The sequence below is a fragment of the Pinus tabuliformis genome, chromosome X (genome assembly GCF_031772625.1).
Source record: "Pinus tabuliformis cultivar Carrire ecotype Pingquan chromosome X, CPIR1, whole genome shotgun sequence".
NCBI classification, from domain to species: domain Eukaryota; kingdom Viridiplantae; phylum Streptophyta; class Pinopsida; order Pinales; family Pinaceae; genus Pinus; species Pinus tabuliformis.
In genome coordinates, this window is record NC_142308.1 from 690,122,535 (window position 1) to 690,150,455 (window position 27,921).

General features: G+C 40.9%; 1 protein-coding gene across 5 annotated transcripts in view; it reads left to right on the forward strand.

Moving 5' to 3' along the window:
- Positions 1-27,921, forward strand: part of LOC149141853 (Asparagine synthase family protein) — a 414,294-nt gene that overhangs the window by 192,650 nt on the left and 193,723 nt on the right. For all 5 annotated transcript variants that reach the window (XM_089450144.1, XM_089450142.1, XM_089450145.1 and 2 more), the window contains one exon: positions 19,004-19,109. In XM_089450144.1, the coding sequence (XP_089306270.1) occupies positions 19,004-19,109 (106 nt within the window). The remainder of the gene's footprint in view (positions 1-19,003; positions 19,110-27,921) is intronic.

The following is a 27,921-nucleotide window of genomic DNA, read 5'->3' on the forward strand; positions in this document are numbered from 1 at the left end:
CAACAAGGGTTGACACAGAAGCTGAAGAGGCTAGTGCAGAGGACGGAGGAGGCTGAGAAGCTGATGCAGGCAGACGTAGAGGCTAGCAGAGCTGACGTTGGGTTGAAGGAGTTGCGTACTGTGCATAGCCAGCATAATAACAACAGATATACCAAGGAAACAACAACCAAATAATCCACATATAAACCAATATAATACTCATGAATTAACAAGGAGAAATAACCTCATATTAATATGCAAAGGCCAATTACGTTTGGGACTTCCACCAACCACCCGACCATAGATTGGCTGAAACAAATCTTTCTTTCAGCGAATCACCCTGTGCCATATTCCAAGCATGAATGTGGGATCTCATGGAACAATCCATCAAAACCGAACCTGGGATTCTAGACGCCAAATCACTTCAATCCATCAAACAATGATTCCACCTCATGGCCAAACATCACAAACCATCACCAAATTGGTCTCTACCCAAGCTTTCCAGGGTTCTAGAGCGTTTGTTCCAACCAACGCTTCTAGGAATAGTAACTCAACCCACAGTTGCCGCTGGGCTCCAGAGCATTTGTCTAGCCAAGATTCCAGAACTAGTAACTCAACCCACCAAGGGCTCCAGACTGTTTGTCCAACCAAGGCTCCAGGACTAGTAATTCAACCGAAGTTGTTACAGGGCTCCAGAGCGTTTGTCCAACCAAGGCTCCATGAACTAGTGATTCAACCCACAGCTAAAGGAACATGAGAACCAACCTGAAAACAAAGAAATGAACCCACAACACCATGGCTATCCTGGAAATGGCAAGGCTAGGCAAATCCAATATCTATCTAGGCAATCCTCCATGCCAATGACAGATCATAACCAAGAACCACATGCATATGCCATGCATGCCAAAAGTAGTGAGGAAAACATACATGCAACTCAGTAGCTACAAGCAAAACCCGTTGTCGCTGCTGATCCCGATGTCCTCTTATGCTTTCCTGCTCTTCCTTTGCCTTCTTCTCCAAGCATCCAAGTATGCCACACTCTCGAAGAGTGCTCCAAGAAAACTTCAAGTGTCCAAGAGTATGAGAGAGATGGAATAGAATGAAAGATCCAAAACTGAACTGACAAAAAGCTACACTGACCAAACCTAAGCAAAAGCTTCCCAACTGATCCTCAGAAGCCTTTTTATCAATGAGGCCTCTATTTTCTTCATTTTCCATTATTTTCTTTCAATTTCCTCTTCACATGCAACCTGTGACCTTTCACTTTCATTTTCTCCTAATTTCCTTTATTTTCATAAATAAAATGCCAATAAATGCCTCATGGCTTTCCAAAGCCTTTGCCAATTTTCTTAGCCATAATAAATCGAAGTGACACCCCACCATGATGTTTTTTCCCAAAATTCAACTTGGAATAAGTGTCCAATGATTTTGGTCTTATTTTTTCCTTTATTAACTTTTACATGGAATTTTGACCAGTGCTATTGTAGAACCCTACCCCCTGTGGGAACACTGTCTTCGATGTTCAATGACACCTATAACCAACAAGTCCGCTAAAAACAAAACATATTGCCCATGGAGCTTTGTAACATAGCTCATTGTAGTATTTACAATAACCATCTGCTAAAACATGATAAACATACCGTTTACTGGAGCTTTATAACACAACTCATTACGATATTTACAATAATAACCACATATACACACATACACATTTGATTCACCCAACAAATAATCATATTGTCTATGGAGTTTTATAAATCTAGCTAATACAATATTTACAATAATACACTGATATACACATGTACATTTGGTCAGCTAACAAATAAAAGATACAATTCCTGCATCCGCAACAAGGGAATCCAAAGGCTCACACCTCCACCCTCAAAGTAATTCCAAGATTTACCTCCTTCCCAGGAAGTCCAGAATCCACTGTAAGGTCAAATCTGCATCCAATGTCCAATGCTATAATCTTGCGCCACTTGTCCTCTCAGTGAACAGTTAACAGTTCATTGTTCCGGGGCACACTTCCAATGTGCATTTGATTCCATTTGGTAATGCTAATGACCAAAACAGATGTATCCCCAACCTTCCCTTCTCTTCTACATAGTCCCTCGGGCAATCCGGTCACCCCCTTCCATGCAGTCACACACCTTCCAAGTTTCGCTGACACCCCCATCCCGGGCAGTGCATCCCTCGCATCGGAAGGTCCAAACACCAAGGCCTATCCCTGCCTTAAAACCATCATACCTGTCATAGCATGCTCATGGAAATCAATGGATACTATTGGGTACCAGTGTCTTACAATGACTCTGCTCCTGAATGCTTTACCAGCAAACTGCTTCCTGTTCCAATTTCTTTCATTGCTATTGCTAATTCTTGCTGTCAGTTTTGACCACCCAATTGGAAATTTCATGCTTTCCTGTACCAAGCACATAATTTCCATTAGATTCAAAATAAATTGAAATAACTTCAAATCATACCTCATTGGTGGCCCGTCAACAAGGTACACTTGCAATTCTATTTGCTTCCTGTCACAACAAGTCAAACTAGCATCTTTGACCAAATCATCATGTATAAACATATCACATCAAGTTAGCTCAAAACACAACCATCATAGATCAAAATCATAAATCACATGTAACCATCATAAACCAGAATCATAGATCACATGTAATCATCATAGACCAGAATCATAAATCACATGCATAATAAAATTGAAATAAAATACTGATACTTATCCTTTAATCAATCCTTAGCTTCTACCTTTGTCCTTTCTGTACACACACCGGATTGGTTTCCATGCATGGCAAGCATCCAGTGCCTTTGTTTCTCTTCAATCACGTACACATACACATAGTGGGCATCACACGCATACAACACCATGCAATACATGCACCTACACCTAACATATCACACATAAACCTACAACCAGTGTACAACACAACACAATACATACTCTTACATCCAGTGTACACCACAACACAAATATGTACACAAAGTACAACACAATGAATACATATGTCGCGATACCATGATTACACAATGCAAATACATAGTACCACATGCTTGCTGTTGATTTGTGGTAGCATCAAATGTGCTCTAGCCATGAAAATTGGTGGAGAGGCTAAGGCACATAAGATCTCCAAGACCTAGAAATGCTTTGGGGAAATTCCACCCGGTTGGAGAGATATTAAAATAATTGATATTTTTAACGAGGTTCCTAAGTCTAAACTTAGGAAAATTAAAATATTAATGGGTATTAATATAAAACTGGGTGAGAATGTTCTAAATGACATGGATCAAGCCAAATATAATCTTAGTCGTTGATTAGGGACTTAATCTCGGTCGTTGAAGACTCAACAGGAAAAGTATAAGAGGAGGCTTGAGGGTTAGTTGGAGATACACCATATTGATCAGTCAGTTTGATTTTTTGGAGCAGGGTTTTGCTGAGAGAATCGAGCTAGTGATCTATTGTAGCAAGGGGCAGTTCGGCACGAGGCCGAGAATACATAGCAGAGAGGCAGAGATAGTGCCAGAGAGACAGCGCAGAGCCTGGAGAGGCTGACACAGAGGCAACTGGGAGCTACGTAGAGGCTGAAGAGGGCAGCATGGGTGATGCAGAGGGTCTGAGGGCTGGCGCAAAGAGCCAAGGGGATGACGTAGAGGCTTCAGTAGCTGTGCAAAGGCTAGCAAAGCTGACGTAGGGCCAAGAGGCAGCGTTGGGTGAATTTTCGTGGCGCAGACTGAGTGCTGGTGAGCTGGGAAGGGTGACGCAGTCCCTGCAGAGTGACGTAGAGTAGTAGAGAAGCTTGGAGTAGCTTTCGCTGTCCAACTAAGGAGATGCCATAGTTGCTGTGGGATCGTTCATCCAGTGACTGATCAACCGAAATATCCGTCTCCGAGGAGAGGTACTTCTACCGAGGGCATTCTCTGTTGGGTGAGCCATTTTTGGCACCCTAGATGTATTCAGAAACTGCATAATAATAAAACCCTCATATCTACTGCATCGGTTTTCTTGCATTGGGTTTTTCTGGGGACGATTGTCCAAAAATAATGGTGTCCCTTGTGTGTTTGTCTCAATTATTTCAGTCACTGATCTGTATATGAGTGAAGGCTGCATTTGTGTTTATTTTAATATTTATATTTATAAATAACTTGTTAATGAAATAAACAAGTAGGAGAAATTAAACCAGATAATGCAGTAGGGATTTCTAACGTGTCAGACTTAGAAATTTCAACATGGTATCAGAGCATTGCATATCACAGGAGAACTAAAGGCACCAACAGTAATCTGGAGAATTTGCAGCAATAGCAGTTGTCCCGAGAGACAACATTGTTCCAGCAGCAGAAGCAGTAGAGAAGAAGTGACGTAAAGGGCTTGCGTCATCATTTCGAGCTAGGAGGAGGGCCAACGCAGAAGTAGAGAGAGGTAGATCAAACCTATGCAGTGCCCGGTCATCTTTCTTAGCTAGGAAGGATCGACGCTGTGGCCAGGAGGAGCAGATTCTGCCGTTGTCGGGATTGCGCAGAGCTTGAAAGGCTCAGTTTCTTCAGTTGTCGGGGCTTGGGGAGCTGTGGGCAGATTGTGATTGAGAAGCTGGTGGGGTGTTGTTTCTATCGGTGCAGAACAATACCTAAGGGGACAAAACCAAGGTAGAGGGAGTCACTACCTTAACAGATTTCTAGCCAAGAAATCCAGATCCGAGTTGCAGTTGCAAGGAGGATTGGAGAGGAGCGGTTCGACATTTGGCGGGAGGATTTCTAGCAGGGAAATCAGGACTTATTGGGAGATTTCCAGGAGGGAAGTGGAAACTCAGAGGGAGTCCAGAAGAGGAGCGGAAATGGCAGTGAACAAACTGAGGGATCAGGACAAGTTGGACGGGGCTTCCAATTTTGTCATCTGGAAGGCTAGGATCTTGGCAGTCCTGGATCGACATCGCATCAAGGACTTTGCCTTGAGAACTGTGGCTATCCCGCTTGACCCAGCTGAGAATGAAAATTGTTAGGATGCAATGGCGAGGGCGAAGTGCATGATCCTTGACGGGGTCAAAGATCATGTCGTTCCACATATTGCTGAAAAGAACACGACAAAGGAGATGTGGAATACTTTGAAGAACTTGTATCAGGGCTCTTCCATGCAACGAAAGATGCTATTAGAGAATCAATTGCGATCGTATCAGATGCAGAAGGGAGAGCAGATAGATCTGTTCCTTCTTAGATTGCAGGAGATTCATGACCAACTTACTTCCGTGGGGTCTACACGGATCCGAAGTTTATGGTGAGGACCGCCCTGAATGCAGTCTCTGAGGAGTGGGAGACATTTGTTCAAAGCAATGTTGCACGAAGCGGGAGCGAAGCGGAAGCGCGGAGCGCGGAAGCGTCATTTTCCAAAAATCTAGGGAGCGAAGCGTCCGCGGAAGCGTCTGCTATATATATATATTTTTATATATTTTTTTGCATTTATACTCAAAACAAACATCCCAAATACCAAATTAATTGTAGAAGACATGAAAACATGCATATTTTTGCATAAATCAAGATAGATATGGCATCCATGATTCCATTGTAGTTACTAGTATGTACAACAATCATCTATATTCTAGCTATTACAAACATACATCAAATTTTTAAGCATATTATAAAACATAAAACTATAAAAAGTATTAACCCGCGTATATGAAGACCTAGACCTTGCTGTAGCAAAACCGTGAATTGTAGGAGGCTTGAGGAGGAACCTTAAGGCTTAAGCCCCACCAGCAGTACATTGAATACCTAGTAGATCAGCATAGGTGGAAGCATAGTTGGACATAAGATCACAGTGATTTGAAGCAAGGTAAGGGCAACAAACTACATTAGCAAGAATTGCAGACTTTACAAGGAAGTCTCTCAGATCTACTCTCACAGTGTATTGATAATTTGATACTGCACCTCTGGAATAATTGGACGTTCGTTATATGGCTATGCTCTTGCTCCTGGTATGATTTACCAATAGTGTCATATGATCATTGGCATATGCTTCAGTATGATTCTTTGCATTATGACATTTGTTCATGACATCAATTCAATATGGACATGTCACTTGCTTCAGTCATATATATGTTATCGTTTCTCATATAGATCAATATTGGTATGGCTTCCCAATATTGGCAATGATGGGTATAAACCTATAAGCAGAGACTTCTTCATTCTTATATGCACTTAGCATTATGTATGGATATCACTGCTCAAATAGCTTGAGTATGGTATTGCTATGTTCTAATTACAGCAGTATATGAATATATAGAAGTGCATCCATCAGTTCAGTAGATGACTGCGCTTCCGGTTGCGCCACGCAATCCGCCCTTTTTCAATGTATATTCATTGAGTTGACATTGTATTCAGAGCAGTAAGACCGTATATTCAGGCTACAATGCTCAAGTTATATGGTATTAGGAATCCTATATGAGAATGATGTCATATTGGTGGGTTGCGTCCAGGTTGCGTGCAGGTTGCGTCCAGGTTGCGTCCAGGTTGCGCGATTCCGGGGGGCCGCAACCTCAAATGGCAGGAATCGTTTTTTTAACCCGGAATCGCGCCACCTCAAAAACGGAATCGCGCTTCCAGTGTGGATTCCGGGACGCTTCGCTCCGATCCGCGATTCTGGGTTTGGATCCGGCGGGGGGGGGGGCGATTCCTGCAACACTGGTTCAAAGTATTTTGGGCAGGGTTACTCTTCCAGGATGGGAGGAGATGTGGGCAACTCTTCATCAAGAAGAGATTGGTAGGTTGACCAAGGGGGGTAGTAGTGGCAAGGGAAGTTGAATCAAGAAAGAGGAGGAGGATGCGGCTCTAGCATCTGCGGGACAGCAAGGGAAGAGGAAGAAGAAGGACATCTCCAAGGTGAAGTGCTTCCATTGTGGGGAGCTGGGACATTATGCATCCCAGTGTCCAAGGAAGAAAAACAAGGGAGAGGCTTCCGACTCCAAGGCAGCTCCAGCTAAGGCGGAAAAAGAGGTCGAGACTAATGACAACTGTGCCATGAGTGCTCATGCACCTCTGGAGAATAGGTGGGGAGACATCGAGTTGTAATCAGGAGGACTACACACTAGGGGTAGGATCCTTGAGGTGCCCAAACTCTTGGATCATATCTGGCTACGGGAGTCCTTAACGATAGTAGCAAGAATATAGAGGTCGGGTGGAGCAAAGTGTAGCGGAGTAGCAAGGCAGTGCTTGGGTGCAGAAATTTGAGGCAACGCATTGGAGGTTGTAGCAGTGCGAGAGGCACAAAGGTGTATGCAACAACGCAGTGGCAGCAGAGGGAGGACAGGATAGCGGTAGAAGCAACTTCAGTTTCACGAGATTTCTAGACTGACTGGGATGTCAGTATTTGGGAGAAGTCAGTGACCTACTTCTCGGTAACTGAGTTACAGTGCAACAGTTAGGAGTGGCAATGCCAGGGGTAGCATGGGCAGCATATTGAGAGGGAGCTGCAGTACAAATGTAGCAGTGGCAGTGGCAGTGTCATGGGTAGTAGTATAGGAAGCAGCAGTTCAGATGATGTGAGGCATTAGGCCAAGCATCAACACAGGTACCGGTGGGGAGGATGAGTGTGATGTTTTAGTGATGGAGCATTACTAGAGCACATTCCTTGCTAAGAGGGAGTGTTGATTTATGGTAGGATCGAATGTGCTCTAGCCATGAAAATTGGTGGAGAGGCTAAGGCACATAAGATCTCCAAGACCTAGAAATGGTTTGGGGAAATTCCACTCGGTTGGAGAGATATCAAAATAATTAATATTTCTAATGGGGTTCCTAAGTCTAAACTTAGGAAAATTAAAATATTAATAGGTATTAATGTAAAACTGGGTGAGAATGTTCTAAATGACATAGACCAAGCCAAATCTAATCTTAGCTATTGATTAGGGACTTAATTTCGGCCGTTGAAGATTCAACAGGAAAAGTATAAGAGGAGGCTTGAGGGTTAGTTGGAGATACACCATATTGATCAGTTAGTTCGATTTTCTGGAGTGGGGTTTTGCTGAGAAAATCGAGCTAGTGATCTGTTGCAGCGAGGGGCAGTTCGACACGAGGCCGAGAATACATAATAGAGAGGCAGAGATAGTGCTAGAGAGACAACGCAGAGCCTGGAGAGGCTGACGCAGAGGCAGCTGGGAGCTACGCAGAGGTTGAAGAGGGCAGTGTGGGTGACACAGAGGGTCTGAGGGCTGACAAAGAGAGCCAAGGGTATGACATAGAGGCTAGCAGAGTTGACTCAGGGTGAAGAGGCAACGCTGGGTGATTTTTCGTGGGGCAGACTGAGTGCTGGTGAGCTGGGAAGGGTGACGCAGTCCCTTGCAGAGTGACGCAGAGCAGTAGAGAAGCTTGGAGCAGCTTTCACTGTCCAGCTAAGGAGCTGCCATAGTTGCTGTGGGATCGTTCATTCGGTGATTGATCAACTGAAATATCTGTCTCCGAGGAGAGGTACTACTGCCGAGGGCATTCTCTATTGGGTGAGCCATTTCTGGCACTCTAGAATCTAGATGTATTCAAAAACTGCATAATAATAAAACCCTCATCGCTGTTGCACTGGTTTTCCTGCATTGGGTTCTTCTGGGGACAATTGTCCAAAAATAACGATGTCCCTTGTGTGTTTGTCTCAATTATTTTAGTTGCTGATTTGTATATGAGTTAAGGTTGAATTTGTGTTTATTTCAATATTTATATTTATAAATAACCTTTCATTGGAACAATAAAGTAGGAGACATTAAACCAGATAATGCAGTAGGGATTTCTAACGTGCCAGACTTATAAATTTCGACACCCGCAACACAACATGTACGACGTGCACACACTACCACATTTACACCAGCCATATGTACAACATGTACACAGTACCACCTGTACACAACACCACCTACACAACATGTGCACAACATCACTTGTACACGGCACCAACTGCACAACGCATACACAATGCCACATGTACACTGCACCACCTGTAGAACGTGTACACAAAACCACATGTACACAGTACCACATGCACAACATGTACATGACACCACATGTACGTAACATCACATGCACGACATCTACACAACTCGCTCTTCACATAACACCACATGTACAACATGTACACAACACCACATGTACAATCATGCACACAACACCATATGTACATAGTACCACTTGTACAACATGCACACAACACCATATGTACATAGCACTGCATATACAACATGTACATAGCATCATATGTACACAACACTGCATATCCAACATGCGCACAACACCATATGCACACAATGCCGCATATCCATCATGCACACAGTACGATATGTACACAACACCGCATATCCAACATGTACATAGCACCATCTATACCCAACACTGCATATGCAATATGCACACAACACCATAGGTACAATCACTGAATATAAAATATGCACAATATATACATAACAATAGCACTACACATCCAAGACCACACTGCCTCTACCAAGCAACCTTGCTTCCAATGTCTCTCTGCCATCCATGCTTATCCTAGCATGCCGCGGATCACACTGTTTTCATTCCGTTAATGTATCTCTCAGCATTAGCCTGTCCATAACATAAATATAGACATAGTATAATCACATAATATCAATTCATATCCACATGATATTGACCAAAGAAATCTGTCAGGTTACTCTTCCCACTTGATTCCTCATGAACCAGGAATCTCTTCATGCCATTCACCTGCATAAGCAATAATTCCTCCATAAGAATGATTCCTAACGATCCTGTCAGACAACATACATACATACATACATACATACATATAAACATTAGCATAAAAACATTCATGATCCATGATGACTCTATCTGACATGACATACATACATATATACATGTATACATAATACCTATATAGACGTCAGCATAATCATGATCACAACATAATTACCGGATATCATAAGGTCAAGGTTAAGAGAACTCCCTTTATCCATGCACAACATGCACAACATTAAGAACAACCGTTCCCAACATAGCCAAGGAATCGGGTGCCTCACATCCATTTACTTTACCTTTCCTCTTAGCTTTCTCATGATTGTCCTACCACCATCCATTTACACTAATGGACCCAACCAACTTCGCCAATTGTCATACTCCCTTTAGCTGCCCTTACACATGCACCAGCTTCATCTGAGGCTTTCATTACTTGTTGGGTTGCACACAACTCTACCAGAGTTCCATCAACTTTCTTCTTTCCCAACTAGTGTTGCGGGGGAGCCCCCCCCCTCCTCGATCCCACTCCCAATTCGCGCTCTGGGCGGGAGCGACTCAGGAGTAGGTCGGGAGCACACTCTCGAAATCGCTCCCTAATTTTTTTTTCGCTCCCTGACTTTTCGAGACCGTTTTCGGTAGCGTTTTGTCTTTTTTGCAAATTTTTTTTTTTAGTAATGTTCGAAATGCAATTTTTTTAAAGAAACAAATAATTTTTGAGTGTGGCAGCTTAATGATCAAGTCTAGGCCCTAGTATTGATATGCTATTCATGGTAGTGTTAAATTCTTAAAGTAAAAGTGACATTCTCTTTAATCTTCATTTTCATCCTTTTACTTAAAATTTTAACATTACCATGAAATGACTCAGGATGTTTGAGAGTGGTTTCGACCTCATTGGATTTCATATGGAGAAAGTAGAATTTTAGGTTTTATTCAAAATCTAGCAGACTTATCAATTTTTCAGGATTTTAGGATTGGGGGATTGCAATGTTTCCATTGAATTTTGTCGTTTATTAGGGTATGGAACTCGTATTTAATCAAGAGCACCAATCCCTCTATGTACCTTGATGTTAGTGACATTGGTTGTCGAACTCCTTTATCATGACCCTCCTAAAACTGTACGCATCGCTCAAACAAAATCTTGACTTGACATGCTATGCTTTTTCTATCTTATGTTAATGCTTAGAGGGTGATATTAATGACAAAGATTCCTATATAGATACAGAGGTAATGACAAAGATACCTTTGGATATTAATGCTTAGAAGGTGATATTAATGACAAAGATCCTAATTTTCCAACAAGACTAAAAGATTAGACATTTCTCGTGGTGGCAAGAGGCCCAAGCATAAGAAATAGATAATAGATTTACTTCTATTTTCTAGTTTCTAGTAGATTTTATAACTATTGAATCTTTCATATTTATTATGATATTTTTTTAAACAATATATGACAATTTAAGTTTGAAGTTGGCAATTATAACTCATTAGTAATGACTTATGAATATGATGCTTCATAAAAGTTGAAAGTTGTTTCATTTCATTTCATTTTATAACATTTCATTTCATGTTAGTTATTATTTGTTGTAATGGTTACACTTAGCTTACAAGTACAACTTTGGTGATGAATGATGATAGATGTTATATATTGAATTTTGAAAGCTTGAAACTTTAAGATTGATGAATCATGGGACTCAATATGTTGTATGTTACTATGTTACTAACTTGTGGACGTGGTTGATGAAGATTATAACTTCTAAATGATTGTTGTTATATGGTTCAATCTATGCTTTTTTATGTTTTTTATATCTAATTCATTATTCTACATGTTTTTGTTGACATATATGTATCAAAATATAAAAATATATATATTATATAAAAAACGCTCCGGGATTCGCTCCCAAACCGGGAGCTTTTGAAAATGTCGCTCTCGCTCCCGCTCCCAAGTAACATTGTTCCCAACCAATTCCCAGGACCCCCAAAACATAAAATGAAAGAACAAGAAACAAACAAAAAACAAACCATGAAAACCAATAACAATACGATACCACAACAAAGTGGCAAGGTCTTGCACCAGACATAAACAAAACCGCAAATCAAGCTCAACAAATCACAAAATACCAAAAACACAAGACTCTCAACAGACACCATGACTCAATCCCCATGGGTTCCCAGTGCTTCCAAGGGAAAGCTCAACCTGAGCCTTCTTTAAGATTCCATGGCAATTTATTTGCCATGCAATTCTCTGTATCATACTTCCATAACACATAACTGTTAGTGCATAAATAAATGTAACAATATACCAATTATCTTACCTTGTTATGCCAATCACATTGCCTTGTAACTGAAAACACATGTCAGCGACATGTTCTAAAGATCAAGACAACATATTTACTAATTTGAAATCAACATTTACAAAGACTAACAATCATGTGACATGTCATAATCCATAGTCAACTCGTAGTCATTAGACATAATGCTACAACTGTCACCTACTTACACTCAAGTACATTTCAACTATCTCGACACATGTGTGAGTAAAGTCATCTTAAAACAAGATCATCCCTTCGAGCAATCCTACATACATAGTCATATTATGTAATTCATCAAACATTCAACCAACTTGCAAACATACCGTGTTCAATAAATCAAATAGAGGACATAATCAAACGCTCAAACATCAAATAGATGACATAGTCAAACTCATACCTTAATGTCATAACCCTAACCATCTGCATAGGCCAATCTAATTTAGTATGATACATATAACATCAATATCTTAATGCAATAACCCTAATCATTAACTAACATATAACAACAATAAGTTAACATATAACATGCTCATCAACAACATATAACATAATCATCAAGTTAACTATCATAAAAAAACAATAATAATGCATACAACCACAGGATAATATCATTCATGACTATTCGACACGTGCATATGACTACACTAATCAACTAGCATTTATCATACATGTAACCATAATAATAGTAGAATGACAAGCATATCAGTAACCCTAATACGTATAGCAAACATTAACCAACATATTTGCATGCCCACCATACAAATCTATATGATAGTCTTCTCTTACCTCGAATTCCATTGTTGCAACTTCACTTTAATGATCTGCATCTCTTGCTCTATCTCAGCCAACACATTAGCATCATAACATACCAATATCATCATGATGACCTAATTGCATACAATGACCTTATGCACAACAACCTTCACCATGAAAATGAATGCATAACAACATATAGACACTGACATGCATACCAAATGCATATACAACCATACACTCATGGTGACATCACTACAACCATGATCAACACCATGCAAATGCAACAAGCACATGGACTACAAGCATAAGGAACACATATGTAACCGACATGAATGCATGACCAACACCCTGCCCATCCAGTTTGAGTGGTGAACCATGTTCTGACACCACTCTGTGGTATCAGATATCACCCAAAAAGAACAGAAACCAGACACTGCCTAAAGAGAACAGATACCATATGACCCAAAGAGCGCAACCCGCTTTGATACCACTTTGTGGTATCAAATATCACCCAAAGAGAGCGCAACCCTCTTTGATACCACCCTGTGGTATCAGATAACACCCAAAGAGAAGATAAACCAGACATTACCCAAAGAGAATGAAACCCTCTTTGATACCAAATGTCACCCAAAGAGAGCACAACCCTCTTTGATACCACTCTGTGGTATCAGATAACACCCAAAGAGAAGATAAACCAGACATTACCCAAAGAGAACGAAACCCGCTCTGATACCACTCTGTAACACCCTCCTCCCACATCTACCTAACTAATCGATCAACCAGGGTAAACATGTGATGAGAAGTTACTATGATATGATTCGGCTCCCTATGTGTTAGTTAAGAAAGTGGAACTGGCAGAACACATCACGTAGAACTTTCACATCAACAACAAAACTCCTAGGAGCCATCCCAACCACTTAGGTAACCAACCCCTGAGACCAACTAAAGTTTTAGTGCATCAAACCCCCGGATGCTCCCTTGATATGGACAAGGGTGTGTCCGGGAGGCTCCAGACACTCCCACAACAAGGGTAAGGGAGCTTCTGGGGAATTTTCTCCCTAGTGCTGTGCCTGCAACTCCAGGATTTGTGCCACTTTTTTAGGCCTAGAGCCCAGGTCACTGCCCATGATCAATTACACCTTCAGAAATGAAATTTCACAGCAGAACAAAGATACATTTGCAAAAGCATCAACAAGGACTAAACTAGGCCCCTACTAGCCATGACAGGTATTTTGTCAAACATGTCACAAACATGAAAGCTACAGGTCCTAAGCATAGAGATCTCATACTTATCTGAGAATCGCTAAGAAGCATTGATGCCTAACACATTGGCTGCAATTTCATGTATTAGGCCATAGATACATTGTTCATTCATTTACAAGTAAAAACATGATGAGAGCCATACATAGCCACTGTCATAATACATGTGCATAACCAACATAATAACAACAAAAATACCAGGAAACAACAACCATATAATCCACATATGAACCAGTATAATACTCGTGAATTAACAAGGAGAAATAACCTCATATTAATGATGCAAAGGCCAACCAGGGTTGGGACTTCCACAAACCACCCGACCATAGATTGGTTGAACCAAATCTTTCTTTCAACCAATCACCCTTGTGCCATATTCCAAGCATGAATGTGGCATCTCATGGAACAATTCATCAAAACCGAACCAGGGCTTCCAGAGGCAACCCGTCAAACAGTGATTCCACCTCACGGTCAGACATCACAAACCATCACCAGATTGGTCTCTACCTAAGCCTTCCAAGGTTCCAGAGCATTTGTTCCAACCAACGCTTCCAGGATTAGTAACTCAACCCACAACTGTCGTCGGGCTCTAGAACGTTTGTCCAACCAAGCCTCCAGGATTAGTAATTCAACCCACCAAGGGTTTCAGAGAGTTTGTCCAACCAAGGCTCCAGGACTAATAACTCAACCCACCAAGGGCTCCAAAGCATTTGTCCAACCAAGGCTCGAGGGCTAGTAATTTAGCCCAAACTGTTACAGGGCTCTAGAGCATTTGTCCAACCAAGGCTACAGGAACTAGTAACTCAACCCACAACTAAAAGAACATGACAACCAACCAGAAAACAAAGAAATGAACCCACAACACCATGGCTATCTTAGAAATCGAAAGGCTAGGCAAATCCACTATCTATCCAGGCAATCCACCATGCCAATGACAGATCATAACCAAGAACCACATGCATATGCCATGCATGCCAAAACTAGTGAGGAAAACATACATGCAACTCGGTACTTGCAACCAAAACTTGTTGTAGCTGTTGATCCCGATATTCTCTTGCACTTTCTTGCTCTTCCTTTTCCTTCTTGCTCCAAGCATCCAAGTATGCCACACTCTCCAAGAGTGCTCCAGGGAAACTCCAAGTGTCCAAGAGTATGAGAGAGAGAATAGAATGAGAGCTCCAAAACTGAACTTACAAAAAACTACACTGACCAAACCTAAGCAAAAGCTTGCCCACTGATTCTCAGAGTTCTTTTTATAAATGAGGCCTCTATTTTCTTTATTTTCCATTATTTTCCTTCACTTTCCTCCTCACATGCAACCTGTGACCTTTCACCTTCCTTTTCTCCTAATTTCTTTTATTTTCGTAAATAAAATGCCAATAAATGCCTCATGGCTTTTCAAAGCCATTGCCATTGCCTTTGCTAATTTCTTTAGCCATAATAAACTGAAGTGACACCCCACCAGGATGTTTTTGCCCACCATTCAACTTGGAATAAGTGTCCCATGACCTTGGTCTTATTTTTGCCTTTATTAACTTTTATATGGAATTTTGACCAGGGCTGTTACACGATCCTTCTTCATAATTCTTCCGGACTGCATATCCCCAAAAGGAATTAGGCACTGATCCACCATAAGTCGATCACCTTAAAACCTTTTTCTTCACCTTTTCCCCCTTTTTCTAGGTCTAGCCACGTTGGGCCACCTAGGGCATCACTTTCTTAACAAAGTAGCCATAGAAAAAGTTCAATCTCCTAGCTTCTATTGCGTTGGTGTGTTCTCAAGGTCTCCTCCAAATTTGAAGAAATTCCGACAGTGGGATTGTGAGATACCTCAAGCCCTAGCTTTGAGATCAAACTTTGCCCTGGTGTTCCCTGGGCTAGTATTTGATAGGATCAATTTGAGACCTCTAAGTGAAAACTCTTGTTTTGATCCTTTCCTCTTCCTTGTCTGGGTTAAGATCATCATTGGTTGCTAAACTCCCTCCCCTTAACCTAGGCAGTGTCCACTTGGCCCTGTATTGTACCATACCTTTGAAAGGATAATTCTTCAAGAACCACTCGTGAAACCAAGTTCAATAAGGATTTTAGGGATTGAGAAACTTTTTTACAAGGCATATTCCTTAAACCTAACCCTTGAATCTTCACCTCCTCCTAGAAAGCTTAGTACTTTGCTTGAAGAGCAGGCAAGCTCCATACTTAACCTCCTTCTAGGAAAAGGATCATTAAGGTCACTTCGCATCCATTTATTGATTCATCCTTCACAAGTGACTTTCCATATTCTGGGTCTCCTCCCATCGGTGAAAGTCCGTGAAGGGCAGGGAGTCTTAGCTGAGGTGACAGTGGGCTACATCTCCATTGTTTCCCTTGATCTAGCAATTGTCCCTTTAGGAGTTCCTTTTAAGCTAATAGGTCACACCTGCAATTTTTGACTAAGGGAGGCTCCAACATACGGGAAAAACGACAAATCGACTTCTTAGTGGATGGTGGGGGCCATCCCCAAAGGGAAATACGCGCCCCTTAGATAACTTGCACTCTTGGAGGGAAATAGGCAAAGGGGGTCGATGCATGGGACCCACAAAGAGAAAATGAAGCTCAAGGATAAATAGGAGAAGAATGCATCTTTTTGGCGCTTTTGAACCTTTGTTAATCGAACCTACCTAGCATGCTTGAGCTGTTGAGCCATGTCTGCAAGTGCTGTTCAGTACATGAGATTTTCAAGCAAGAATCTCACCCTACCTTCGGTAGACTTTGAGTGCCAGCGCACGGGGGAAGATCTGCACTATTTGGGAGTTGTTCCGGGTGTTTGCATCAGGCATTTCGTGAGATTATTCAATAGATTGGGTGTAGTAGATAAATACACACTTCTTGGGAGAGCTGGTTGTGGAGCTGCAATTTTGTTGGGCTTTTCAGCAGAGACTTGGACCATCTTTTGCTGAAGATTTGGAGCGCTAGCCAGGCACATTTTTGTGGGAATGTTGCTGTAGCATTAACTCTTCTTCAGGGACCGTGTAAGCTTGTGCAAGGGCATTTCCTGGTCCACACGTGGGGGCTAGGTGGATAGATACTTGGGGTTGAATTGAGTTGGGATTTGTGGAGACATCTAGAGGGGAGTTTTACTAGCATTTGCTATCATTTTGGAGGAGTTGGGCAATGTCATTTCCAGGTGGGTCGAATTACTCAGCGAGTGGAGGAGCACGTGGAAATTGAGGGTAAATTCGGAGGTCAGAACGAGGCCAAACCCTTTTTAGGTTTTGTGGGTTATTTGAGGAGAGACGGAGATTAATTTCTCGGAATTTTCTGAGCACTGGAGGAGTGCCAAACAACAAATCCTTACCAGCTAGCAGTGTGGTTTTCCAGGGCCAGTACAGAGCATTGAGGAGGATACTCTTTCTGCATCCGGGCACTTGTTTTCTTTATCTGGGACTTGTTTAGCTTGCTTTTGGCAAGCCCAAGTCCATTCTCTCGATGCTTATATTGTACCCTCATTGATTTATAATAAAATGGCTCAGCTTGGTGCAGTTTTTGGAACATTTCTGGGTGTTTAATTATATGTGTGAAATTTTGTGTTACATGTGCTGTTAATGCTTTGTATATCATTGTTAATTTTCCCTTAGGAATATTACAAAGTGCTGAAGACAAAAAGAGTACATCTAGAGGTTGCTTTAGTTTGGGCTCTGCTATGATTTCGTGGATGACCAGGAACCAGACATTTGTCGCACTCAACACTGCCGAGGCAGAATATATTGGAGCGAGTTTAGCGAGTTGTGAAGCAGTATGGCTTCAGAAGTTACTCGTGGGATTATTTGATCATGTGCTCGAGCCGTCTATGGCCGAATTGTGATCTCTACTATCCTTATGCTTGTATGGTTGAATTTCTGAAGTGTAAGTGCTTATTGATAAACTGGAATTGTTAAAAGAAGATCTACATCATTTGAAGTAATTATCAATATTTCAGAAATTTGTGCTTGTATCTGTTGCACTTGAAAAATCAACGCACTTGGGAACAAATCACTTAAATTTTGAGCAATTAGCAAATAATTATAATGTAAATTTTTGCTCACTGTTCCTGAGATGATGATGGTAATTTTTTTTCAAAACATGTAACTAAGGGTTAAATCTCTCACAATTCTCTCACTGGGATCTGGAGCCATTTATACTTGCAATATATCCAATCCAAAATACACAAAACACAAGGAATTCGATACGAATCCGAGATTCCAAGATTTCTAGGTGATTCAGATGGAGGTATGGGATGACATTTCAACATTTTTCCAAATCATTTCTGTATGAGGCCTGCATTTGCTTGTTGGGTGAGTATTGCTGTGTTTTGGCATTTGTGACGAGTGCAAATTGATTTCAGCAAGTTTTGGTTGGTTTCAGGATGGGCTTTCACCTGTTACTTGTTTCAGGATGGACTTGGCAAGACTTGGCAAGATTTGTGGGTCTTGGCTGAGTCTCACAACACTGGGAACATTGGGACATAGCATGTAAGCTTGAACTTAGGCTCCCAACTTATGTATCCTTTGCTGCACATGATATGTCATACAGACATAGGTTACACTTTGACATTGTCACTGATTTCTAAAGTGTAATTTATCATTCAAATGGTTGTGCACTTTACTTCAAAAATATAAAACTTTCTCAAGTGTAATTTATCATTCAAATTGTTGTGCAGTTTCGTTAAAAAATAGAGACATAATAAGATATCAAACATTTAATATCTAACTCATAATGATGCTCAAGTTGCCTGTTTTTTTTTTATAGTTACGAAGGTCTTTTCTTTAATATATTTTGAAAGATCTCTCTTACTATTCGGGATGGATATAACTTGCTTAGGTTTTCTCCATCTTGCAGGATATCTTAATGGAGATATTAGAATTAAGCTTTAATTATTTTGCTTGAATAATATTCTTCCCACTACCAACAGGTCCAAACTTATCAGGTTAAAAACTTTGCAGGTGAGATAGATCTGTTGAATGTTAGCTTTGACGGTCCTCATGCACCAGATAGAATTTCAGCAAAAGCAGGAGTAATTGAACTTCAAAGAATAGCTCCATTGAGAAGGTGTATTTTGCTTCCCTTATTTGCATGTTAGAGTGGAAAACTTCGTATATAGATGTATCTAATATTCTTCTAAATAATTGAAGCCAATGTGATCAATTGTGCAAATTCAAGCTTTTGTTAATATTTCATGGTATATATTGTGATGTTTTTTAATACAACCATGAATGCTAAATAGAACTGAAGTTATGGAAGAGTAAGTAAAATAAAAGGTGGTAAGACCTTGATACCATAGACGATATCTATGCAAATGCTTGATGCCAATATTGCTATATACTCCTGATTTAATGATAAGCTGTTAGAAAAGCAAGACATTACTGTATGTGGATATTTGTTTAGCTACATGGTCAATGAAAGCTTCCATGCAGGCATTTTGTTAGACAAGCATTGATTCTGTTACCAAAAACTAAATACTCAAAGAAACCAAGAAAACAAGAGAACTTGAAAGAGAAAATACTTTTTAGATAATAAAATGGAGAGAGTATGTGTCCTTTTTATTAGGAAAGAAATAACATAAACCATAGATGCATAAACCTAAATGACTCAAATTTACTATTAAGTTATTGATACAACAATGAAGAATGAATTGGACTAAGTCAAAAAGTAACTTTGTTAATATGCCTAAGACTTAATTCAATGAACTAAAATACTCCAACATCCTCTCTTAATGGTCATTCTAGAAACTACACCAAGTTTGTCTCTAAAGTTTATAAATTTATCCAAGACAAGAGACTCGCTGAGAGGGTTTGTAGTCTGTTTTTGAGTGGACTTGGGTGTGAAAATTTCAAAATAGAAATCCTACTGCAGTGATAATATTATTTCTTCTGCTTATTAACTCAGAATAAGTTATTCATAGTGTTCTTACGATGAATATCAAAATAAATTCCATTGCAGTCTTTACAAATAAAATTCTGAAAGCGAATGCAATAACAACACATAAGTATAACCGCAATGATACAATTATTTTTGGACAATCGTCACCGGAAAAACCCAATGTGGGAAAACCGGTGCAACAGATTAGGGTTTCTTTATTATTCTTCAGCAAAAATCTCCTATACAATATACAACCAACAAAACAGAAGTGAGAAAATTTATAGACGCTTCCTGACAAATCTCTGATCCAGAAGTGCTCCTCAGCCCTCCTCAGCCCTCTGCGTCCCTCTGCATCACTTTTCCCACGCTGGCCCAATGTCAAACTGCTCACGGAGTCCTAGCGTCAGCCTGCCTTGCGATGCCTCTCACTGCGTCACACTTCTGCATTGGCTCTCCTTGCTCTGCTTCTTCTTGCCTTGTACTCCCGATTGATGCTGATGCCCTCTCTCTCTTTGTCACCTACAACTCTCCCTCTAATTTGATTTTCTCTTGCCGAACTTCGACTAGTGAGAAAATCGATTTTTACTCTGGTAACTGAGTATCTGCCTTTGGTGTATTCTCCAAGTGCCCATCAAGCCTCCTCTTATAATCCTTTCGTTGATCAATCAACGACCCAGATTAAATCCTAATCAATGGCTAGGATCATATTGACTTGATCTCTGCCTTCTTCTAGAAGTTTCACCCACAATTTAGATTAATACCCATTAATTATTTTAAATTCCCAAGTTTAGACTTAGGGTCCTATTAAAAATAATTAATTATTTTAATAAAACTGTCTCCAGGTGGAATTTCCCAAAACGATTTCTGGGTTTTAGAGAATGCATCTGTCTAAGCCTCCTTGCAAAATTTGAGACTTAGAGCGCATCTGATGCTACTAGAAATCAATACTCCCTCTTAGTGAGGAATGTGCTCTAGCAATGCTTCCAATTGAAGCATCACACTGACTTCATAACATCTTCCTCTGCGCTGTTGTTCACCAACTATTGCGCAAATGCTTCATCTGTATTGTTGTTGACCCTGCCATTGTCAACCCTGCACCCATACTACAATTCCCTTTGTCACCATAACTGAGAAATCCCCTGTTTTTGCTATTGAAAGCGATTCTCTACCATACCCATCTGCTCCCTGAGCTGAATGAACTTATCTCTTTCTAGAGCCTTCGTGAGTATGTCTGCTCCCTGATCTCCTGTGGGGACATATTGTAGTTGTACTGCCCCACATTGAACACAGTCTCTGATAAAGTGATATTCGATATCAATGTGTTTTGACCGAACATGAAATAATGGATTCTCAGAGAGTTTGATAAAAATCTGATTATCACAGTACACCCTGGTCGCTTCCATCCTTTTTTTGAGCAAGTTCGCAAGCAATTTTCTGAGCCATATAGCTTCACACGTAGCTGTGCTGGTTGCCATATATTCTGCTTCTGCTGAGCTCAGAGCTACTGATTTTTGCTTCTTGCTGCACCAAGATATCATCCCTGATACAACACTGAAGTAGTAACCCGAGGTACTTTTTCGGTCTACTGAACTACCTACCCAATCTGCATCTGTGAACCCATTCAATCTGATGTCCTCCCCTAGGGAGTATTTCAACCCATATCCGACTGCTCCGTGTACATACCTAAGAATGTGTCTAGTTGCCGCCCAATGCATTGTTTTTGGTTCCACCATGAACTGACTAACGGTGTTGACATCAAAGCAAATGTCTGACCTAGTGTTGACCAGATATATGAGCGACCCAATGAGCTGCCTGTATAAGGTGGGGTCGACTTCCTTGTCTCATGATGCATCTATTTCATTCCAGTTGGTGATCACGGGAGTAACCATGGGTAGATAATCCTGCATTTTGAACCTCTTCAGAATTTCTGTAGCATATCATCCTTGTCCAAGGAAGATTTCTCCATTCTTCTGCCAAACTTCCAATCCTAGAAAATAATGCATCAACCCCATGTCCTTCATGTCGAATTCAACCTCAAGATTCTGCTTGCAATCCTGTATGAGCCTGGGTGACCTTGTTAGGAACAAGTCATCTACTACTAAGTTGCACACAACGCTGAAACATCTACAAGTTTCTGAAATAGGGATCGTTCGAAACGCGACCCCTGGAAAATGGAAACGCGGTCGAAACGTCATATATATATATATATATTATAAATAGTCAATATTAAATAAGTTATAAATTATTTTGCAAGAAAAGAAAGAATGAGACATATAAATGATATTTTAGAAGGAAATCGAAATTTATTTTAAGTCCAACAAATGATTACATGATGCAAATACCCAAAAGTAGCCTTTATAGATGAGGCTTTACATCCAAGACTACAAAATCAACCTTTATATGTGAGGCTACATTAACATATCATTACTATTAGAGCTCGTCATCCTCATTAGCAAAGATAGAACAAGATGCTTGTTCAGCAGAAGAGGCAACTCTACTGGTGCTTCCAGTTGCACTTGCATCACCGCTGACACAAATATCAAGAGCATAAAGAGAGAGCTCTAAATCTGGACATTCTGCATCCACATCCCATTCTTTATGAGGTCCACTTGTATATTCTTCACCCCTATGAGACACAAGGCGTAGGTTTGAATGCAAACAACCACATAAAAATTAGTTTATTAGTGTTTTGGTGTTAGATGGGGCCCATTCCCTCTTTCCACTCCTTGAGATGGCTGAAAAAGGCCCAAAACAATTTCTATTTTTCTTTTGGGCCGTCGAAACTCGGCCTGTTGCCGCCGAAACTTTGTCGAAACTCCACTAGCCATACCGTCTGGCGTTTTGAAATCACGAAATGCCGTACAGTACGACCGACAATGTTTCAATCAAGTTTCGACGTTTCAGGCTATCCCAAGTACTAGTTTGCCACTAAATCTGGCGTTTCCTGCAACATAGTCTACATATAATACCAGAATAAGTGGCTCATTCTATACCATCAAATAGTAGAGATTGGGATCAACATCACTCTTGACAAATCCCAACTGCTGCAAGTAACTATCAATCCGACCATACCATGCTCTGGGTGCCTGCTTGAGCCAATACAACGCTTTCTTTAATCTGCAAACATGAGTTCTCTTCTCATGAGTTTCGAAGCCTTCGGGCTATTCTATATACACCTCCTCTTCTATCACCCCATTCAAGAATGATGCCTTGACATCCATTTGGTGAATCTCATTTGGTGAATCTCCCATCCCATTTGAGCTGCTAGGGATATAACGGATGTGATAGAGGTGTATTGAGCAATTGGGGTGAAGGTCTCTTCATAGTCTATTACTTCTTTCTGTGCGTATCCCTTTGCCACCAACCTAGCCTTGTACCTCTCTATACTAACATCTGTAGCATACTTGATCTTGTAGATCCATCGTGATCCTACAACTAATCTATCTTTTGGTCTAGGTACTACTTCCCAGACATCATTCGTCATGATAGAGTTGTATTCTTCTACCATGGCATCCACCAATACTTGGTGTTGAATAACTTCCTGAAAGCTAGAGGGTTCTTCAACTTGAGCTACCAATGTCTGGTATCTGTCAAGTTGTCTACGCTACCTTTTCTTGGTTCTAGGAGCTCCAACAAACTCCTCTGTGTCCCTCAGTGTCTGCCGTACTTCTTTGCTGGTTCTACCACTAGTGGTGGGTAGCTCAATCAACTCCTCCTCCTGATCCTGTTGTTCCATCTACTGAGAACTATCTGGATTTTGTCCTTCTGAGGAGATATTGGTCCTAGTTACTATATTCGATTCAGGTGTCTGTCCTCCTGCATGTCCTCTTTGTTGCCCATGATTCTCCTGGACTAGTGGAACGTCTCCTGACTGATCTTCTGTAGGCATCTCACGAGATTTCCTAAAAGCTTTATCCTCCATGAACTTAGCATCCCGTCTCACTACAATCTTCCTGCTGCTAGGAATGTAGATCCTGTATGCCTTTGAGGTCTCTTGTATCCTATGAGATACCCCTTTTCTGCAGTCTGATTCAGTTTATTGTGCTTCTCGTCTGGAAGCTGACAATAAGCCACTCTTTCGAATATCCTGAGATCACTGACTTCTGTCTTCTTCCCTGTGAATACCCCTTTGGGCATTTTCTTCCCAATGCTCTATGAGGAGTTCTATTATGGATATACACTGTTGTGTTGCAAGCTTCTGCCCATAAATACTTAGGTAGATCCTGATCATACAACATAGCTTTGGCTGCCCAACAATAGTTCTATTTTTCCATTCTGCTACTCCATTCTGCTTCGGATTATATGGAGCTGTCCACTCTCTTTTGATGCCCTCCTTTGCACAGAAATTTGTGAAGTCTTTGTTCGTATATTCTCCACCATTATTTGAACGCAATACCTTTATCTTTTTCCCTGTCATATTTTCAACAAGAGCTTTAAACTCTCGGAAACGATCAAAGACCTCATCCTTGGTCTTTAAGAAATAGATCCATGTTTTTCTGGAGTGATCATCAATAAAGGTGATGAAGTATTTGCCACCACTAAGAGCTCTTGTGGACATAGGACCACAAATATCTGAGTATATCAATCCTAATACACATTCTGCTCTATTGTTACTTCTGGAAAAAGTTGCTTTAGCGTACTTCCCTAGTACACACCCTCTACATAAGTCATCATGTTTGCTACTAAGGACTGGTACACTTGTAACAGTCTCTATGAGCATCCTCAGTGATCCATGGTGTAAATGTCCCATTTGCCTGTGCCATAATTCATTTTTATTCCTTTTCACCATCATAGTTGCTGCCTATAAGTGCCATTGGAGACTCAAGCTACAACCTATACAATTTGTTGCTTTGAGTTCCAATTTGTCTTTTCTTCTTCCAACTTGGATACTTGACGTATACTTCGTCTCCAATGAAGTATACATCGTATCCCTTGTCTTGTAACTGGGACATTGAAATCAGATTCATTCTTAATCCCGACACATGTAGAACATTGGTGGCTCGGATGTTGGTTCCTGCTTTTGTTTGAAATGCTATGGTGCCCCTCCCTACTAGAGTACACTTTGTTTGATTTCCCATAGTAATATGGAAATCCATTTGTTCTTGTTGATAGCTCGAGAAATATTCTTGTACTCCAGTCATATGAGTTGAAGCCCCGCTATCAATATAGCAAACATCTACTGACGCTGATCTTGCAAGTCACGCGAATTCTTCTTCTTGTATAGAAGCCAATTCTGAGTTACTTTGAGTGTGCATCTTAGTGTCGTTTTCTGACGCTATCATACCCCAACAACTATTGTAGAATAAACTGTGTCCTTTCCTGAGAACTACGCAATTCTCCGGGGTTTCGATTTTTTGCCTTTGCAGTAATTTCAGACTCCCTCATTTTCCTCAACGTAGGTTCTTCTGGTTTGCACTCCTGCTTGACCAAGCTCTGATAACATGTGAAAATTTCAAAATACAAATCCTACTGCAGTGATAATATTATTTCTTCTACTTATTAACTCAGAAATAAGTTTTTCATAGTGTTCTGAAGATGAATATCAAAATAAATTCTACTGCATTCTTCACAAATATAATTATGATAGCGAATGCAATGATAACACATAAGAATAACCACAATGATACAATTATTTTTGGTCAATCGTCCTCGGAAAAACCCAATGTGGGAAAATCGGTGCAGCAGATGAGTGATTCTTTATTATTCTTCAACAAAAATCTCTTGTACAATATACAACCAACAAAATAGAAGTAAGAAAATTTATAGACGCTTCCTGACAAATCTCTGGTCCAAGAGAAGTGCTCCTCAGCCCTCTGAATCCCTCTGCATCCCTCTACGTTACTTTTCCCACGCTTCCCTAACGTCAGACTGCTCACACAGTCCCAACGTCAACTTGCCCTGTGCTACCTCTTACTGCGTCACACTTCTGCACTGGCTCTCCCTGCTCTGCGTCTTCTTGCCTTGTACTCCTGACTGATGCTGATGCCCTCTCTCTCTTTCTCACCTGCAACTCTAAATGGGAAACTAGGGCCAAACTCCATGTGGGTCATCTTATTAATGGCAACTGATATTCTTTTTGGATTCCTGTCGTCGAGAGGTGGAGGATTGATCTAAATATCATCCGATTTCGACATGTATTCATGGAGATATGAATTTATTTGTGTTATGGGACAATTTGTCAAGGTCGGCCAACAACCAAATTGCCCCCACTTGTGCTCAACGTTTTAGTAAAAAAAGAGGTTCATTGCTAGTCATTTGAACACACTCTTCTTGTGATCTTTTCATCTCCACTTGTCTTTGGTTTTTGGTGGGAGGAGCGATCTTAAGAGATATACGCTGCCCGAAGAGATATACACTGCCCTAAGAGGAGTTGCCCTAGAAGCTGCCATGGGAAAGAAGGATCTACGCTGCCCTAAAGAAGATTCCCTTGCCCCTAACTCTGGCATGGAGATAAAGGCTTAACGCAGTCAAGAAGATGGGCTTCTAATGTTGTTCTAACGCTGCCCTAATGAAGCCCTAGGGTTGCTCTAATAAAGAAGCCTTAATGCTGCCCTAATAGGAAGACCTAGCCGCAGTAAAAAGAGAAGGTTACAGTCACCAAAATAGGGGACTATAGCAACTGTCCCTTTGTGCTTCTAACTGCAGCTAAAGGAGGGCTAGTCTCAGCCCTCAAGGAGGTCATCATGGCTGCAGTTGGAGAGGACCCTATCAACGAAATGAAGGAGACGTTGTAAGGAAAGTCAACTATCATATCACATTTTGGAGGATATGTCCTTATGCCACTTTGCTATAGGTGACAGCGTGGGTCATTTAGGATTGCTGAAGAAGGGTGACCATAGCCTTCGGAGGGATGTTGCAGCTGATGTTTGAAGGCTAGTAGGACTTCATTGATGCCCTAATCAGTCCATGACCACATTGTGAAGGCTGTCCGAATTGCTGTTTGAGTCCAGCGATGCAACAAACATCAACATGATATGATATGATGTGAAAACATTGTAATAAGGTGTAGCATGATGATGAATGTTGCAGCATGATGATGGGCAGAGTGATGAAGTGTATCATAACATGATGAGTGCAACACAAATGTAACAAAGTGCAACACATTGATGATGAATGTTGCAATGAGGTGCAACAATATGATGTATTGCAACAACAAAATTGTGATATATTGCAGTATGCATTGAGTGTTTAAAAGGTACAGCATAGTGCAGCATGAAGGATGCAACAGAATGTTGAAGAAGTACAACATGATGGGCACAACATGATGATTGGGTGCAATGTAGTGATGAGAGCAACATAGTGATGGAGAGCAGCTCAGTAATTGGGTGCAACACAGTGACAGGTGCATCGCGATGATGAGGTGTAGCACAGTGCTGCATGGTGATGGAGTCACCTTGTAGGATCAGTTGAAGCAGTATGCCTTCACCTGAGTTCAGATCAGCTACCTCATGTGCCGTCTTTTTAGAGAAGATCTCTGCTCTTACTTAGATAAGTCAAAATGTTAACTTCTGATGTATATGTAATATCTCTCTCTATTGAACTATTGAAGAACATAAGAAGAATTGATCAAGGGTTTCCCCACATTGGGATTTAACCCTGGCTGGCGCCACATTTTGTGTCCTCTTGTGTTGGCTTGTTTTCTGTGATTTATGTTTATGTTCTATCTGCATTTTACTATCATGCTAAATGTGATTGCTAATCTGGAATTGATATTGAGCTAATATGGGAAATTGAAGTAAATTTTCCCTCAGCATAGAACATACCTAAAATTAACATGGTATCAGAGCTGAGGTGAAGACAACGCCCAAGCAAGAGTGAAAGAGCAATCACCGAAGACAGTTGGAAAGGACAAAAGGCTCAATCGGTTCCTCATCCCACTTCAAATTCACGAAGGGTGAAGTCGAAGCAGAGAATATTATCCGAGTGCACAATGGAAGCATCTGATGGCCTATCTAAAGATCACTTCAATGGGAAGTCTGGATCTAAGGGTGGAAGGAAAGGC